Source organism: Atheta coriaria, unplaced genomic scaffold, assembly GCF_025399875.1.
Source record: "Atheta coriaria isolate IRGN ID8LTWV9N9 unplaced genomic scaffold, Caltech_Dcor_3.1 hic_scaffold_6_pilon, whole genome shotgun sequence".
Classification (NCBI taxonomy): Eukaryota; Metazoa; Arthropoda; class Insecta; order Coleoptera; family Staphylinidae; genus Dalotia; species Dalotia coriaria.
In genome coordinates, this window is record NW_027045448.1 from 9325440 (window position 1) to 9344240 (window position 18801).

At 35.6% G+C, this 18801-nt stretch overlaps 1 protein-coding gene across 1 annotated transcript in view; it reads right to left on the minus strand.

The window, feature by feature from the left end:
• The window catches only part of LOC135793955 (IQ calmodulin-binding domain containing protein igloo), a 29995-nt gene extending 21734 nt beyond the window's left edge, over positions 1–8261 (minus strand). The window contains exon 1 of the mRNA XM_065305076.1: positions 7907–8261. Coding sequence (XP_065161148.1) covers positions 7907–8060 — 154 coding nt within the window. The 5' untranslated portion in view covers positions 8061–8261. The remainder of the gene's footprint in view (positions 1–7906) is intronic.
• Between the last annotated feature and the right edge of the window lie 10540 nt (positions 8262–18801).

Consider the following 18801-nt stretch of genomic DNA (forward strand, 5'->3'; position numbering starts at 1 on the left):
TTTGTTTTGTTATCTTCAAACAAGTTTGCTATCTGACAAATTCAACTTTTAACAAGATATGTAAATAAAAATGACGCTTTTGCTACTTTCACAATTATGTTTGACACGAACTGAAAATGAAGTAGGTAGTTCAATAACAAGAAGTGACTTTTCATTTTTATGGCTTGACAAACAAGCACAAAAACAGAAAATAAAAGAATATTTTATTAAGCACATTTTTAGTAGAAATTTGCATGTTATCTTACATTTTATATGTCAACATCTACGTCAATGGATGCTTCCAGGAAGCTCCTCAAAACAAACATCGATAACCGCGTTGTGGACTTTTCACGCGCGTTCCTTTTTTGAACGCGAGCGACGCTTTTCCTGAGATGCCATGAAATGATAAATAAGTTCTCAAATTTATTGACACCAAGTCAAATCGATGCGCGTTTGCCTCACATACGAACCGTCGAACCTTCAAAATGCGGATACAACAAAACGTCCAGAAAATGTCAATAAAGTGAAGAGTTTGGTGTTTGGTGTGTTTGCTATCTCTAAAATATTGGTCTTGGATTATAAAAAGACAAGATAAAACAAAAAAACCGAAGACCCTTGCACCCATAACCCAAACGTATGAAGTCTCAAGGACAGGACCTTATTTTCCTTTCGCGCTGACCCGCTTTATACGTTTACACTCTTTCGTTCACCGCACGCCACAAACTTGTTGGAAGCAATTTCATACTCGGCCAAGCTTTCACTTCACACCACCTCCGCAAACACACATACACGCATGCTACTAATAAAAGGCGGGCCGTGCAAAACACCAGTCAGTCGAATGTGCACGTTATTTTATCGGAAATGATGGAGATACTAATAGTGACCGTAGATTTTGCGTGTATACACATTACATTAGACGAAGGTTGGCCGGAAAAGGGCTGAAAAAAGGTCGAGGTTGCATTTGCGTTGAATGCGGGCGGAAAAAGGTCGTTTCCGAGGCGATATTTATAATAATCATAATTGAAAATACCACCAGGTCATTATCATTAAGCATGCCAGAAATCATCATTAGAGCAAGTTTGATTTTTTTATATATAAATACAAATCAATTTGCAGATATAAATTAAAATCTGAATCTTTCATTTCTTTATTGGGGCAATCCGAGAACGAATTTTCATTTTTTTCTTGGCAAAAAAAGTCACAGCGGGAGCCAAGTGAAAGCCTTTGAATTGCTCATTTCAAATTGATAAAAATATATTTGCCAGCGAAAGTAACGGATGGAGACATCGCCGATGTACGAAATGGAAATCGTAAAAACGCTCCAGTTCGCCCATATTCGTCTCCCGCACAATGGGATTCCGCAGAGCGCTATACACATAGTTTTCTCGGGCATGAGAAATTCTTCAATTCACAACGCCGAACCCTTCTTCCCGTTTGCTTCTATTCATAGTTGTACCCTAGTATCCCACCGAAAACATAATCAATACAAATACGTCCGGGCTTGTACTTCCGGGTACGTAAACACCAAACTGGAAAATGCGTGACAACAACATGTTGGTATACAATTCCAAAACATTGTTTTGCTTTAAAGTTAAATTTTCATTATTACCTTAGCAAATTTTTACCAAAAAATATTTTTATGATAAATTTTAAGCAATTTTTCTATGGATACACTCGGTATTTTACACACTCAATATTTTTATTTCTCGGGAGGCGCCGCAAAACCCCAGCACGGTCTTATTTTATTTCTATCAATAGAAATTTATTTATTATCCTTATACGACACGAGCGCCACTAGCGACAGCGGTGCCGATGGGGGTGTTGAAGCATCACCGTGATCGCATTGCTAGGCAAAGCGGTGCCTCGGAGTTGGGAGTTAAATCCCGGTTGAATACCACGCAAAAACCCGTGTTTATTCGTAATACGTTAAAAGCTGCTCGAACAAAAAGCGTGACAAGCTTAGGTCTTTCTTGCCTTACATTTCTATTATCAGGCTTTCCTTCCCTGATTTTAGGAAATAAAATGCGCACAAAGAACCGCACAAAGAATAGGGATGCCAGTGGAAAAATAAGGAGAGAAAAGAGAAAATAAGTGTATAAAACATGCAAAACGACCTATTAATCATTTAAATTGCATAAATTTACACAAAACTTCCACTTGAACTCAAGAGGAGTACATGAAATTTTTAACATTTCTAAACAAAACCTTTTTTGTATAGTTTTTTCCCACTTTTTGTAACGGAATTGCATTGTTTTGTAGCGAACCGCAGAAGTAAAATAAAATGTACAGCGAAAAATGCGCGATACAAATTTCTCATTTTATTATGGCCATTTCTTTCGGTTTATGTAGCATTATTAACGATAATCATGCGGCATAATTGAAAATGTGAACCTTGACTCACGTAACTTTACCTTTAATATTTTTACTTTTAATCTTGGTAGAAGGAAAATGTGGACAATAAAAAGTGAACTAATAAAGTTAATAGAACGGTTATAAAATTATACAGGTAAAGTAAATTTAGAAATTTTAAAAATAAATATTTGATAAATAGTAGAATTCATTTTCACTCGGCGTAAAAATAACGTTTTTATAACTTTCAATTTCCGTCGTGTTTGCATTTTGCTTTGCGCTAAACAAGAAACAAACGCCACATAATTGGATTCCGTTTTGATTAAGTATTTCAGAGGTTTTATGTCGGCTTGTCAACGTGCGGTGTTTGTCATGAGCGCGCATGCAGTGTATATCTGCGCAAAGGAGTTGGAACTGTGCAGACCACTTGGACGAGCTAATTGGATTTGAAGAATTATAAGCGCTCGCGCTAATAGATTTCAATTATTAATTGGATTTTCAGTCTGTCTAGCAGCGGAACGCTCGGACTACTTAATAATACAAGAGAACCGCGATCAAGACGAAACACATTTCTTAATTGAATACATTAATATCACAAAATCTATCTACCCTTTAAAATTTAAATATTTTATTTATTCTTGCTCTTTAAACTTCACTCTTGCTTGGTGAAAAAAATGGATGCAAATAGCGTTTTATCATTCGACGCATACACTTTGAAGTTGTGCTATTCTGTTGGTGTTAAATTATTTACTCAGGCACGGTTTTCGTGTGAAAGTAAAGCGCGTCCTGCGACGGCAAACAAAGGGGCGTCGTCGTGTGGATTATTCACAGCGAACGCTTAGGATTCAGAAATCGGCTTGAAGGTTGGATTCGCTGGCAAATAATATGCGCGATGAGTTCAATGGGCGAGTCCGCGCGATAAAGCACGTTTCGATATTAAAGTGGATTTGAAATGTACACGTTTCTCATTTGAAATATTCAGCCTTGTCGACGCTTTTTGCAACCTGCTGACCTAAGCTGACGAGCAAAAAAGACGATAAAACAAAAGCGCGTTTAATACAAAGTTAACATCAATTTTAATTTTCGACATAAAAATAAAATATGCGTTTTACCGTCAATTTCCGAGTAGGATATAATAACTATTTATTGATATTACCCGTGCGAATTGGTCATTTCAGCGGAATGCATAAATTAAACGATCGGAAATAATTATTTATGCATTCACATTGATTATTATATTATTTCAAAATCTATACCTGTGCAACATTAAACTATGAATTATTAAAATTATTTTATTCAATGCAAGTATTGATTTTATGGTAAAGAATCAGATTTCTCCATAAATATTAATATTTTTTCCCTTTTTTACTATTTTTTGTAAGAAATGATCAAAAGACTAAAATTATTTTCGGATAGTTATTGTTTGGGTAAATATATCTGTACGTATAATAGAAATGTAATGAAAATCGACTTACGTGTCAACGTGTTTGCTCCGTAAATAATTTGTATGAACTATTGTATTTGTTTGGTGTGGCTAGAGATACGTTCGGATCTCGTGCGTCGGCGAAAGCGTTCGGTAGGCGCGAAAGTCACCTGATTTGTAACGAATCCGCTCCGGCGCGCTCCGCCTTTTATAGGCTGCGCGGCGGCGGTCGGCGGTGGCAACGATCGACGACGGCAACGCTACGAGCCGTCCCGCCGCCCACATGTACTACCAGCCGCTATGTCGGCGGCGCGCCGTGCGGAAGGGATGAAAACTTGACACGAGGCGCGAACTTTTTTGGCAACTGTTATATCACTCGAGTTCAAAACAAACACTCGTTGCCCTACACGAAGACGGCGCGAGTTATGGATTTCTTGTGTTAATGTGCCACAATCGGTGCTTAAATTATGAATCATTATTGTAATCATCCAAGTGGTTTCTTTTTCATATATAAATTTCAAAGTTTTAATAGGATATAAAATGCAAATGATGCATCAGAAGGATTATATTGTAATATTCACTATATTTTATAATTTTTTTACTGATTTTAATTAAAAATAATATAATATTGTACCTTCTGTCATAAATTATAATTTATTCCATAAGAATCTATGTAAGCCCGGCGCCTCCACCACGAGTTTTCATTGTGCACACATCACTTTCAATATATGCACATGTATAATGAACGAATGTGCGCGTGTATTCAGGGAACATGAATTTAAAAAGAAGAAAAATTTAATCACATGCAATATTCAGTAAGTTTTTTATGTGTGCGATGTTTTCCCAGCGTTTTTCCACTTTGACTTGTTACACTACAACATAGAAAAACACGGAAATGTATTTAGTATTTACAATACGATACAAACACCAACAAATCATGTTGCCATAAAAACAAAAGTGTGTTCACATTTTTAACATGTAGCTAATAATGTTTACCACTTTTAGTGGTCAAAAACATGAATTTTGCTCCAGCGCCACAAAACTACCGCGTGTTGTATCGTTTTTTACTTTGAATTTATGTCTGTTTGTTCAGTTTCAGAGATAAAAGTCGTATTGAATGAATTTGTGCAACTGTTTCGCGTCGGTTTTGTTCAGTTAATACTTTCGATATTTTATAATTTAACACTGAGAGTTTGTGCACCAGAATACATTGATTTTATAATCGATTCGTAAATAATTACAACGTATTAATATAATACGTTACAGAGTTGCATGTGAAATATAATTTAGTAGCATAAAATAGTAGGTTGAAGAATATTGTTGATTTTAAAGTAAGTAAAAGTTACATCCGCACTATGAGTTGCAGGAAATTTTTCAACACAAACAAATGAAATGTTCATGAATAAAACAAATGAAAATACTAACAATGGTCGGGCTTAGTTGCTCGCGGAAGGTCCATTGTTCCTTGTGCCGTTTTACGTAGCAACGGACTGTTGTTCCTTATTCGATTCTAAACAAGGACATCGTTAATGAATAGTCTGACTGGTACTCGGACTTGATGAATAAGACCGAGACGGCGTGCGAACGCAAGGACAGGAGGCAATTTCCATTACGTAGTTGTTCTTGCCCCCGTTTCTTTAAGTAAGCCTCGTCGGTTCAACAAGCTCTCTAGCATAATGCATGTCGAGTTAATGCCAAGACCGGCAAATATTTAATCTTATGCAAAACTAATTAAGGGCGTAATTTTGTTTGCGGTATTGTGCAAATTCAGTTCGGTCCACTAAATGGGGCAGAACATAATTTTTTAGGAAGCAAATTGGTGTGAAACCTTTTTCAAGGAAAACTCATCCTTTGCTACCCCTCGCGCCCTCTATAAATGATATACTGTACTAGTGAAGAATTCTACTATTCAGGACTATTTTCTAAACTAAACAAAGACGTACATTTATAAAATAGTATTAGTAGCTCAATAATTTAACAAAAAATATATTATAGACATACATTAATAATTGAATAATATAGTATTTTTTTAATGTTGTGTATATTAAATTGTTTTTCATATATATTCTTTGCTCCTTGTAACCGGTCATTCACAGCTGTTTGTTACGATCGATTCTGACGCAAACAAATCGACAGGAACAGTATGTGTCGATAAACCTATATAATACAACTAACTGTTGGTATTTCTAATCGAGAATTGAATAGAATTTAATTCTGTTGGTATATTTTTTATATTACTTTCACCGCCGGTTCAATTTTCTTCGCCTTTCTCCATTTCGTATGGATATAGCAAAAATACAATATGGCGGGTATTAAATTACACTATAAACTTCCAGAATACTCTTCTCACATGTTAAAAAAGTGTTTCCATCGGCGGACTTGAGTATTGGGTTTTGTTTACCGTCTTAAACGGATCTATCAACAAGGGAAATGTGAGTTTTATGTTTGCAGAATGCGAATATTAAGTGAACATTGGATATTGGATCATAAAAAAATGGAAGATTATATAATCATTTAATATTTCCAATACCTTTAATGTTCAAAATACATTTTTTTATATTTTTTAATTCAGTCAGAAATAGTCAGCAAAAAATAGCACATAAAAATTACATTTGAACATTAAATTTTGTATTTTATTTGTTTCCAATATTATATGTTTATAGCCAAGTTATGGTAGAAGTTTATTAGTCGTTAGCAAAATAACAAAACAAAATAAAATATCTAGTGCATTGACGTCATTCGTTGAGTATAATTAGTTCAGGGCAATGTAATTTATTTTATTTTAAATTTATTTTCTTTTATCATTATAAATATAACACACTTTTATTTGCATTTCTTTATGTGCTAAGTGTAGAATATCATACAAGTACACCTTACTTTATAAATAAACCACTTTTCTGAATTGCATGAGTTCAACCACAGCTGTACGACTTTTGGCATTTAATTAACTTAATTGCACTAGAGGCCATTGTGCTGTGAACAAGTCAAACACACTACGAAACCATATTTGTAAGATATGACACCCACGGTTTTTTCCGATAAAAGCCTATTATCTAATGAATAGCACGCTTTCAAACAGCTAAACAATTTTGTGGTTTTAGACACTACTACAATTTACATTCCTCCGGCATGCTACTTAATTCAGACATTTATTAATCCTACCCTAATTTGGAAAATGCGCGTTGTAGGCGCTTTTAGGTGTGCCGGCAAATTATTGCTCTGGAAAAGTAACTGTTCCCTTGGGTACAATAAATCAGTTAATATTGTTTATTTACAACAAGAATTTCATGTTTGATCTCAGTAGGTAGTGATATCTGATATTGTTTTCGGAAATTATTAATCATTGTCATATGTACCGAGGTTTTTTTGTTTAGTTTTTTTACGTTAAATTATCTACAAAGACTATATGTAGATCAATAATTTACTGGAATATGCGACACATCCGTCGTATTTACTTCCGACAATACAAACACCCATCATTGATGTTTGTCGGATTTACGCGAATCTAAATGACTATATTAAATAATTGTTTGTAGATATAAAAGAAAAAAACTTAATATATTCAATCGGTGGTTTATACAAAAAATTAAGTTATAAAAACTATGACGAGGTAATGTGAAAACAATTACGGTAATGATATGAACGTAAAGAAAATTATTTATTGGTTTAAGCACTATTAAATATATTGTTTATATTAATACTTAACTTTTTAGAGATAGAATATAGAAGTTAATAATTAAATGGTTATTAATATTAATTTAGAATTTTCCGAGAGTTAAACATATTTGTATATAGAAATTGCAAGGGAAAATAAGGTTAATGTTACAAGGTTTGGCAAAAATCAAAACAACCTACACAATCCCCATTGTGTACCAGTTACAGACTGGTTTCGAGAGCAATAAACACATTCGCGAATCTATAAACGCAGCGCGTTTTGTGCACCAAAGCGCGAGCTTTCTTCGACCTGTGTTGTAACTGTTTACGCGCAACAATGCACTAAGAAATTCAATATAAGGAATAATCACCAGCGGAAAATAGAGCACTAAAGTGATAATTAATCAATATCGAATAGCAATAATAATAAAAATAATAAACAAGCATTAAAGCAAGGATACCGGTATGTAACGCTTATGTTTGACTTTTTTTAGTACGTACCCTCAATATCTTCATTTTCATTTTGTTGTTCCACTTCAATTTTATCCTCACTTTGTTTATTTTCACTGTCTTCAACGTTTAAATCCGCGTCATTGCCATTTGTATCTGATTCGGGCACTTCTTTTTTTACTTCGTTACTTGTATTGCACCCCATTTTTAGTACCACTTGATTATTAGTCTTTCAGTCTTTCTTCTAAATCTTTGATAAATAATTGTGTAAATTGTTGTATTAAATGTATATTAAATTCCTGAGAAATCCGTGTTTGTTAGTTGTGCACTTATTAAACCGAAAGAGTTGAACCCGGCACTAGTGGCGAGGCATAGTCCTAGGACGCGTGCTCTATGCTTGTCGAGGATAAACACACTATAGAAAAGGTTTGAAAGTCACGGATGAGCTTGCGCGCTTTGCCGCGCGTGTGTATACGTTGACTCCTCGTGTTTGTTCGTAGTGTTTTTCTGGCTTGGTGTAATTTTCCCATGACTACTCTCTTCTGTATGTGACTGGTTGGTTCATTTATGCGTGTATGTGTTTACGAGTCACCCTTTTACTGCCGAGGCACACGATTATGAAAAAGTAATATCATACCAGTTGCTCATACGTGAAAACCGAGCGGGCAGTGTATTACTTTCTAGTGTTAGGACGGACGTTTTTGGAATTTCTAACAATTTTACGCTCTGCCAGGAAACATTTATGAGAATATGTAGAATGCACTTGTAGTCACATTATTTATTTATTACGCACATTTCCCAATTTGTTCACGTAAGTCTCTACCATATAATGTTATTATCTAACAGATTGTTTTATTTTTTATGGAAATGCTAAAAATTCTCAACGTTTAAAAAGTTGCTTCATTCCTCAAATTAATTGGGTCATAAACTAATTTGTCCTGAACTAAGAAACATTTCATTCGCAGTCCACATGCTGGTGCTCACTATTTATCATCTTCGCATAATTCGATTATCCGCGTAATTGCGCTTATAATGAAAAAGTGAGTTCGAACTTCGAACCGCCAGAAGTAGATGCACTAAGAATGTGTATCTATGCTTAGTTTAGTAGTCTACAAAACCTCACAATAATTACATCCCAACTGGTGCAGAAAAACAAACATGCTGTCATTTTATTTTAAACTACTAGCAAGAAATATATTCATCACCAAGGATGACAGAAATATAGAAGTGATTTAATATGTCTATGTATAAATATTAATCATTTTGCTTTATGAATTTATTGTTATTTTATCACTTATGTTATACTCGTATTTTCTAGCCGATTCGCAAATCTGCGATTATACATAAACAAACATTTATCTTTGTCGTGTTCCATGAGTGTGTAGTGCAGCGCACTCACCGGATCACCTTCCTGCTGCGCTGCAGGTATGTAGTAGTATGTTCGACAGACAGTCGAGCCACGTTCGTGTTTGCGCCGGTTGGTTCGCTAGATACGGTATGGCAGGTCTGTCAATGTTTTTAATCGGTAAATCGGGGTAAATTCAACAATCAAGCCTACTTAGTAACAATAGACGAGTGTTTTTTTTTTTTGAAGATTAAGTGCGCGTATAATATTGGTGATATGTTTTAGCTTGTTTTAATTTTTTTATCACGTACATCTGTTGGAAGACTTCTTCATGGTATGCGAACCGTGTTGGATTGGCAAGTAAAAAAAGTTGCTTTACACCTCGAAATCATGCGGGAACTACTTTCAAATTGCCATCGAAATTTGACAACAATTAAAATGTCCTGATAATTTTACGGGAATCAGGTCATTCCCCGGGAACCGTCTGTATTATTTTAACCCAAGAGATTCTATATACGATACACTTCTGCAATACTAAAGTGTCACACGGGAACTATTTTAAAATGACTAACAAATTTTTACAACTTTTTAAATTTCTCTAAACTTGTTTTTGAAATCGGGTTATATCTCGGTTACCGTTTGCACTATTTTCATGTTCTGTACAAATGTGTGTAACGCAAAAGTTTCTCTAACCAAGAAACAACTGGATTAGGTTAAAATAGTTGATGAAGGACTCAAGAATGGCGCTTAAATCAGAACAATTGTGTTTTTATATTACCATTTCAATTGATCAAATATATTCCTTAAATCAAAATGTTACGTTTTATGTTTAATTTTATCAAACATTTTACCAAAGTTGTACTTACTTCTTTACATTCTTGGGTATATGGTTTCAATAAAATACAAAATAGTATTATAATAGCGTGCATATTTCTTTATGAACCCTCTCCTCCTCCTCCTCCTCCATCCTCTCGAGCACATTTCCTTGATTGCTCTTTGTGTTATGTAAAACTTGAGAACTCCTTTTATTGTGTATATGACTTTGCTGTATTGTCTTATGTATTAATGTGTACATACATGTTTGTTTGTTATACTGTCCACGTAGAATTCGTGTTTATATGTAAATGTTTTGTATTGTGTTGTAGTTGTTTGTGTTTTAATGTTTGCTTGCACCTTGTGTTGTGTGTTTTAATTTGTATAAATAAACAACGTTGATGCCTGTTGAAGAAGTTTAGAAACACTTGTGCCAAGGAGTCAAGGCAAGTTTTACTTTCAGGAGATTTAAGACCTGTCTATGATTTTCGATTTTAAATAAATGTATGTAGTTTTTAATGTTGCTAATAAAACATAATGTAATATTATATACTTCTTCATATTTATTTCTGATTTCCCCTTTGCCGTTTGCAGGATATATAAATCTTAAGTGCGTCGAGCGTGTTCAATATATAGCTGTTGTTTGTGTTGTGTTGTTGTTTTTAAAAAGTTGAATAAAGTAGAAACATAAATAGAAGAATCAAATAACAATGATAAAAACACTCGGTGGTCGAGTGGAGACGTGCACCTGCTGGCATGCTAGCAGACACGGTTCGAATCCCAGGTATAGAAGGCATTTTTCTCAAATATAAAAATATCGGGTGAAATTTGGGTTGCATATATGAATTGCAACGAAATATAAGAGAAATTGAAATACAAGTGGAGGCAAAATAAGAGAAGTAAGAAAGTAAATGGAGAACGGGAGAACAGAGAAATAGAAGAATGAGAGTAGTAGAGAATAGGAGAAGATAGAAGGAAGAGAACAACAGAGGAGTAGAGTAGAGAAGAGGAGGAGATAGAAGAAAGAGAACAGGGGAGGATCAGATTTTTAAATTTTTTGGCACGTGTCGTTATAAGACAGTCATAGGTCGATCTCCCAGAGCGCCTCCGGCGCTCTGGTCGATCGCCCACTGCTTCGATTCTTCCATTGCTCCCGGCCCATCCTACAGCTACGATGTCTCTGCGCTTCATCCCCGAAATTATCAGGCATATCAACAATTTTTATGGTGGGGGATCACCCCCAGAGAGAGGGAACTCCTTATAAGGACATCCTTTTAAAGACTTGTAAAAATATTTCTAATTTTTAAGTCGCCTCAAGAGAGGGGACACTTAAAAATATTCTTACAAGTTCTGACCTGTAGCTGAAATGAAAGATGGAGTACACAAATCATACAGGATACCTTAACAATTTTTATAGAGGGGATCATCCCCTGAGAGAGGGAACGCTCTCTTAGAGACCTCTACCTGTAATGATAGAAGGCGAACACATAAATGAAAGTAGTCAATATATCTTACTATTTCTTTATTAACAATAGAATACAAGTTTTGATTTTACAAGTCAACGGAATTCGTGCCGCCATATTGGAACAGGACTTACGACCTTCTTAGCCGCGCACATCTAACGCCAGCTAAAATGTAGCAAGTACCACTTCATAAAGTAAGTGGGATAAACAAATTAGCAAATAGCCCATTTTCTACGTCAGTGGAAACAAATATACAGGGTGTTACAAAATGAAAATTTAAAATTGAAACAGAAAAACATTTAAGCACAACAAATATCGCTGGTTTTTCACCCAATGTCTGGAAAACTAATATACAGGGTGATACAAAAAGAAAATTATAATATTTAAAAACAAAACTCAAACTACAACGGGGAAACACAAGGAAAATTTATATACAGGGTGAATCAAAAGGAAAAACTAATATTTAATTAGGACAACGGCTAAAACAATACAAATGATAATGCAAGATGAGAAGAAAACAATTACATTTTTAAAACGAATTTCTACAAGAAAAACATTACAAAAAACAGAACAATTAAGATGAAATCATTTTCCCTTTGGATAATAAGAAAAAGTGAATGGCTAAATGATGTAAAAATTAAACTCAAATACTAATTTTATTGTACAAGTAAATCAGTGAGCGAGCAGCACCGTTACAAGTCGTAGGTTGCAGCGAGGGCACAGAAACGCATCCGACGGCACGCGACAAACTTCAACAATTAAAGTGTTAAACGGGATGAAAAACATAATTTATAGAGCAATTTATAAATCGATTGCAAATTGCAAATATGAATATGAGATGCAACATACGAGTATGAGATATAAACAACACGTACTCGTACATGTTGCATCCTGCAGCGAGAACCGAAGTAAGCAGCCGACGACAGACTACAATCTTGAACAACGAGTATTCTAATTTATTTTTGTAGTTAAAATCATGCGTTTGTCAAGTGTTTCATGAAATTAATCAAAAATCTTTACAAACATATGAAAACATACCTTGATGCAAAATAAATTTTTCGCTTTTGAAGTATCCAATAATTATAGGCATATTAATTACGCACATTGCAGCAAACACGCGTTAATACTAGAGTACGAAACTGATTAAATTCAAAATGTAGTTGATAACGACTTTTTACATTAAATGAATATAATCGAAGAGTATCCGACGGCCGACGGTACTCGTACATCATTCACACGTAATCTTTGCAAATATACTACCCGCGTTTAACAAACACCGCACATCACCCTCGTGCAATCGAACAGATCAATTACAGAACAATTAGGAATATTACATAATAACGCAAAGAAAAATTAAGAAATTTAAAGGTTTGCGAAGCGCACAGTTCACCGGACGATCAAAATTAGACTAACACCGTTTACAAGCCGACCGCGTGGCGACGGCACACAAGTTGAAGATAACAAAACTTGTTTATAAACACAGATAGTAACAGTGTAAGATGCTAGAACAATTCTACATAGTGTGCATTGAATATTTACGTATATTATAAGGAACATTGACTGCAGATGCATCACGGCCGAAATACGTCTAAAATAGTTACTCAACGCGATAAAGAAATGCAACTAACAACACAATAAATAATGAATAATATAACTAGCGTTACGGAATTTTCTCGCCATAAATATCAATACAGGGAGACACAGAATTAAATTCTGCATCTGGAGAAATTATTCCGGACTAATTGTAACACCGCGTTCACGTGTTATACTAAAGAACTACCATTCCTAGCGCAACGAGTACTACGGCGCACACACACAACTTTCAAAATAACTCGTGTTACAAAATTTTCTCGCCATAAATATTATTACAGGGAGATACAGAATTAAATTCTGCATCTGGAGAAATTATTACGGACTAATTGTGACACCGCGTTCACGTGTTATACTAAAAAAACTACCATTCCTAGCGCAACAAGTACTAGTGCGTATACACACAACTTTCAATATAACTCGCGTTACGGAATTTTCTTGCAATAAATTTTGATAGAGGGAGATCCAGAATTTAATTCTGCATTTAGGAAAATTATTTCAAACTTATTGTGAAACCGCGTTCGCGTGTTATATCAAAAAAACTATAATTCCTAGCTCAACAAGTACTAGTGCGTATTCACACAACTTTCAATATACTCGTAACTCGCGTTACGGAATTTTCTAGCAATAAGTTTCAATACAGGGAGATACAGATTTAAATTCCGCTTCTGGGGAAATTATTCCGAAATCACTTAAAGACCGCGTTCGCGTGTTATGCTAAAAAAAACTACAATTCCTAGCGCTAGGAGTACTAGTACGTATACACACAACTATCAATAAACTTCGCGTTACGGAATTTTATTGCAATAAATTACAATACAGGAAAATAAGGAATTAAATTCCGCATCTGAGAAAATGATTCCGAAATCACTTTAAGACCGCGTTCGCGTGTTATACTAAAAAAAACTACAATTTCTAGCGCAACCAGTACTAGTGCGTATACACACAACTAACAATATAACTCGCGTGACGGAATTTTGTCGCAATAAATAGGGCACCGTACGAGGCTATCGCTAAAAGTGACTCATGTTTAGGGCACCTTACGAGGCTAGCGGTAAAAGTGACTCGTGTTCAGGGCACCGTACGAGGCTAGCGGTAAAAGTGACTTGTGTTTAGGGCACCGTACGAGGCTAGCGATAAAAGTGACTCGTGTTCAGGGCACCGTATGAGGCTAGCGGATAAAGTGACTCGAGTTCAGCGCACCGTAGGGAGTAACGGTAGAAGTGATTCCCATCGCGAAAAAATGGACAAGGGGGTGGGTATCCTGCTTTTTGATAATTTAAAACATATCTTTTAAACTAAAAGCGCTAGCGGCCAGTTGATCGAAGATTATGAAAGAAAATAATTAAAATACGGAGTGTAAAGGTTCTGAAATCGTGTATAAAAGTGCAAAAAAAGCGATTTTTTTCATTCTCTGGGAGTTTTCTCCGATTGTGAATATATCGAAAACTAAAAGAGATACTAAAAGAGAGGAGCGGATTGAAACGCGACTGTCTTGTGTCTTTGCAACACGCGGTGGAACGCGAAAAAAACTACGTAAATAAAAACTTATTTACGACGCAGGAATTAAAATGAAAAATATAATTGAATTATAAACTTACCAATGCAGATCACATCGGACTCCAAGGCACGGCATATACTGTAAATAAGAAAAGAAAACATTATATTCATGTAATATTATATTAAAACAGCGGAGACAAATAAACGTCTATGCTGTTTTAGAGTATGATGCAGCAACATGCGGCGTGAAGGGATGGCAACGACGACACACGGCAATGCGATAAGAAAGTGTGAATTGTGTTCAAAACAAACACAATTCTTGTGTCGAATGCTCGTGCTTACCGATAAATATAGAAATAAACAATACAAATCTATTTTACGATTTTTGGGTAATGCTAGGGCCATCTATGAATGATACAGTAGTTTCAAAATTTAGATTATTAAAAAGTAATGAAAAATTAAAATTCGATTTGTGTAATTCTGATTTCTTATGCTGACAGAGTGCCTGCTGATGAATAATAAAATGTTTTGCATTCTTGATGATTTTTATAATAAACTATTAAAATTAATATAAAACTGTTCGTTATATTCATGAAAGAATTGAAGAATATTTGCTATTTACGATACTAATATAACAAACAGCAACGGTGTGTTTTGATTCCACGAAATAAAGATTCGATACCTGCAGGTAAACAAACTTATCTCTTGCGCGAAATCGCGTGATCCCACACGGACACGATGTGCACTCACTACCACCGACAAGCAATATTTAGCGCGAAAACGTGCATCGTAGTGCCATCTAACCGACTATCTAGTAATGGCAGGTTTCAAACACATTTTATCAAATATGCAACAACTTTCTTGTTGTATGAAAATGCCAGCAATTTAATAATGCCTATCAGATGAGTTAAGCTGGGTTTGTTCGTTAGTGATACCTTCTAAACTAAAAGAGATAGAGATGATCGAATGGCGTATCCTTATCCTACGAAAAATTCTCTATAAGATAGGCTAGTAAAATTAGAGATTTAGGCAATTTTAAAAAATACGTCATAAGAAAAAATCATGCTAAGAGGGGGGTCTTCTCATTGTATCGAAATATGTTCGTTAGCGATATCTTCTAAACTAAAAGAGAAAGAAGGATCGAATGGCATATCCTTAACCTACGAAAAATTCTCTATTAAATAAGCTAGTTAGATTGGAAATTTAAGGGATGAAATTTTAATTCCTAGGAAAAAATTAGCAAATTACTTCTACCGTCACCCCCTACGGTGCTCTGAACACAAGTCACTCCTATCGCCATCCTGCTACGGTACACCGAATAAGACTCAACTAAGTCAACAAAAAAACGCTATCAGACTCCGATAAAAAAATTGAACATTTCACAAAGGTTTTCCGAAATATGATCCGTTTTCCATATTACCATTAAGTGAAATATATACGGCATGTGATAAAACATTTTACAGAATAATATAACTTAATTATAAACTTATCAATGCAGCGCTCATCGGATTGCAAGGGCACGGCAAGTACTGTAATTAAAGGAAAACCTAAGTTAAAACAAAAACATTTCATACAATATGATAATATTATATTATATTCACACACGGGAGAAAACAAATTTTCCGTGATGAGTATCGCAATGGTCAGATAAAAGTAACTTACTCGAGCACGAATAGGTTTCCGATTGATCTAGCGACCGACCACGTCCCACAATAACCAACTATAAAACCGCAGCATTGTAATTTGAAATATAAACATAAAAAGAAAGTAAAACAAAATTTATGCACAATAAAATTTTGAAAATAGAAGTCTGATAAAACGAAACACATTGCGTGACATACGTCTGAATAGGCCACCAACCGGCACGAAACTAGCTGCAATCCATGCCGAAGAGCATGCCGAAACTGCGCACGCAAGGATGCGACAGTTAACAATAAGACTTTGTGTCTGCTGCATAAACCCGGCAGGTAAAAGCAATAGATGCGCAAAGCCAGCGCGTCGAAGTCACGCGACCTTGTGCGCGAATCGCAATAGATGCGCAAAGCCAGCAGCGCGTCGATGACACGCGACCTTGTGAGTAAATTACAATTGACGCGGTGCCTGCAATAAGATTTATACAAATTTGTGCGACAGCGCGACGATCGACGAAAGTATTACGCGTAACATCTAGCACGGCAAATGCGATAAAAAAGTTGCTTATACACAAACGCTGATAATAGAACTGTCTTCAAAACTAATACAATTCTATTTTATGATTTGTAGTTCATGCTAGTTATCTAAAATTTAAATCATGAAATTATGATTTATGATTTGAGTTTTATTGAAGCATTTATTGAAACAAAGATTTCCGCAAAAGATATCAATTTTCTAATTGCAAGAAATCAGGAAAACAGATACTATGAATGATGAAACATTTTACTTAGCAGTGTATCGAACAAAATCAAATGTGAGTAGATAAAGACGATACAAAACATTAGTTACACAATTTTGGACAATGAGTTCCGGCGGAACCCAAAGTTTACCATAAATTTCGTCTTGTTCTCCATAATTAGTTAAATTAGTATTCGTACCAGGTAACACATTGAGCCAACGAGTTGTGCAGAGGTCAAAAATGGTTCGCACAAGTCCAAAATATTATTTATAGGTAATCACACACAAAGCCTGCCGGCCGGCGTCCGACGACAACCGATCAGAAATCCACGCGAAAATGATGTAAAACACACACAATATTGAATTTCGAAGATTACATACGCGATAAATATTTACTGAATGACCACACACGGCAAATAATAATAAATTCAATAAAATATAACGCGATATACCGAATTTACAACGAGAAACACGTATACTTGACGGAGTATTCTTATCTGCCGCACGCAGTAAGAGCTGCGTGCCGGCATCACAACTGTGCACGTCGACTTTCACTCGCAGGAATATTTTTAGTTAAAACATGCATCGTTGCGCTACCTGAGAATTCTTTATTGTACCTCCAGAAAATACAAAGCGTTTCAAAAAGTGTGACGTGCATATGAGGCAGTGAGCGATTGTCTATGTGTCAGTGAGTGGTCACGCACTTAAGTGGCCGTGTCCGTGTATCACACGTACACGAGAGTGCGCATGCACCACCCTATCTAAACAAATAGAATTTTTACGCATAACTCAAAACTTCAATTCAAAAATAAATGAATCTAATTAAGATATTATTATATTATTAATTGATAGCTTTTATCGACGATTTTCGACAGCGAATATCTACTAAACAAAAAGAGATAGCAACCAGAAAATTGTTGATTACGGAAGATTGGAAGATTCTCTATCATATTTGTAGCATGTATTGAATACTTCTCTAACTCGCAACCGATTCAAAAGACACAAGATCGTAATTAACACGTTGACGCCGGCGCTTTTTTGCCCGGCGGCCCAAGCACATTTCGCAGACTTGCGGAATGCGCAGGCGCACGTTCAAAGTTCGGAGCATGATCGTGCTTCTCCGCGCGCACACGACTGAACGAAACTATATAGAATACAGGGCAAGTCGCATGATTTGTGAAATTTGTGAAATTTCGTGGAATTTGTAGAAGGGGCCGGTTAACATGTTGACGCCGGCGCGGATTTTGGCTGACCGCCGCATCGGGCGGCGTTTGAGCGTTATCAGCTCGCTCGAGTTGATGCAGCTGGTGGTTTATGCTTTGCTTCGGCACGAAACGATTGTTTTGGCTGGTGCTTTGGTGCTTTGAATTTGCAACTTACACTAACATTCAGTTCATTGAATTATTTGTTTCGTCGTATTTGTTTCCATTTTTTTTTTATATTAGGTCACGCCGGCGTCAACGTATTAAGTGTACGGCACGTACTTAATACTACCCTGCAGACTTGCACATAACAATAAAGACGACCCTGCATACATAAAACACTACCGTAACATCCTGTATATAACCTTGAAAAATAAAATTCGCAAGTCGGACGGCTGTGCCAGCACCGCACGCGTGACCCACCGGTGGGTCACGCCGGCGTCAACGTGTTAAAAACTAATACAATAATGTTCTACGCTAACTACCTAAGAAATAATTAATAATTGTTTATACAGCAATAAACAACACCCCGAAAATAGGATACAAATGTTAAAAATCGGTAACGGCAGCATGCGAAATATTAAAGAAATATTTTATGTTATTTTTTACTCCTTCACAGTTAATTTTTTTTAAAGTTTATATTATAACTATACTTTACCGTTC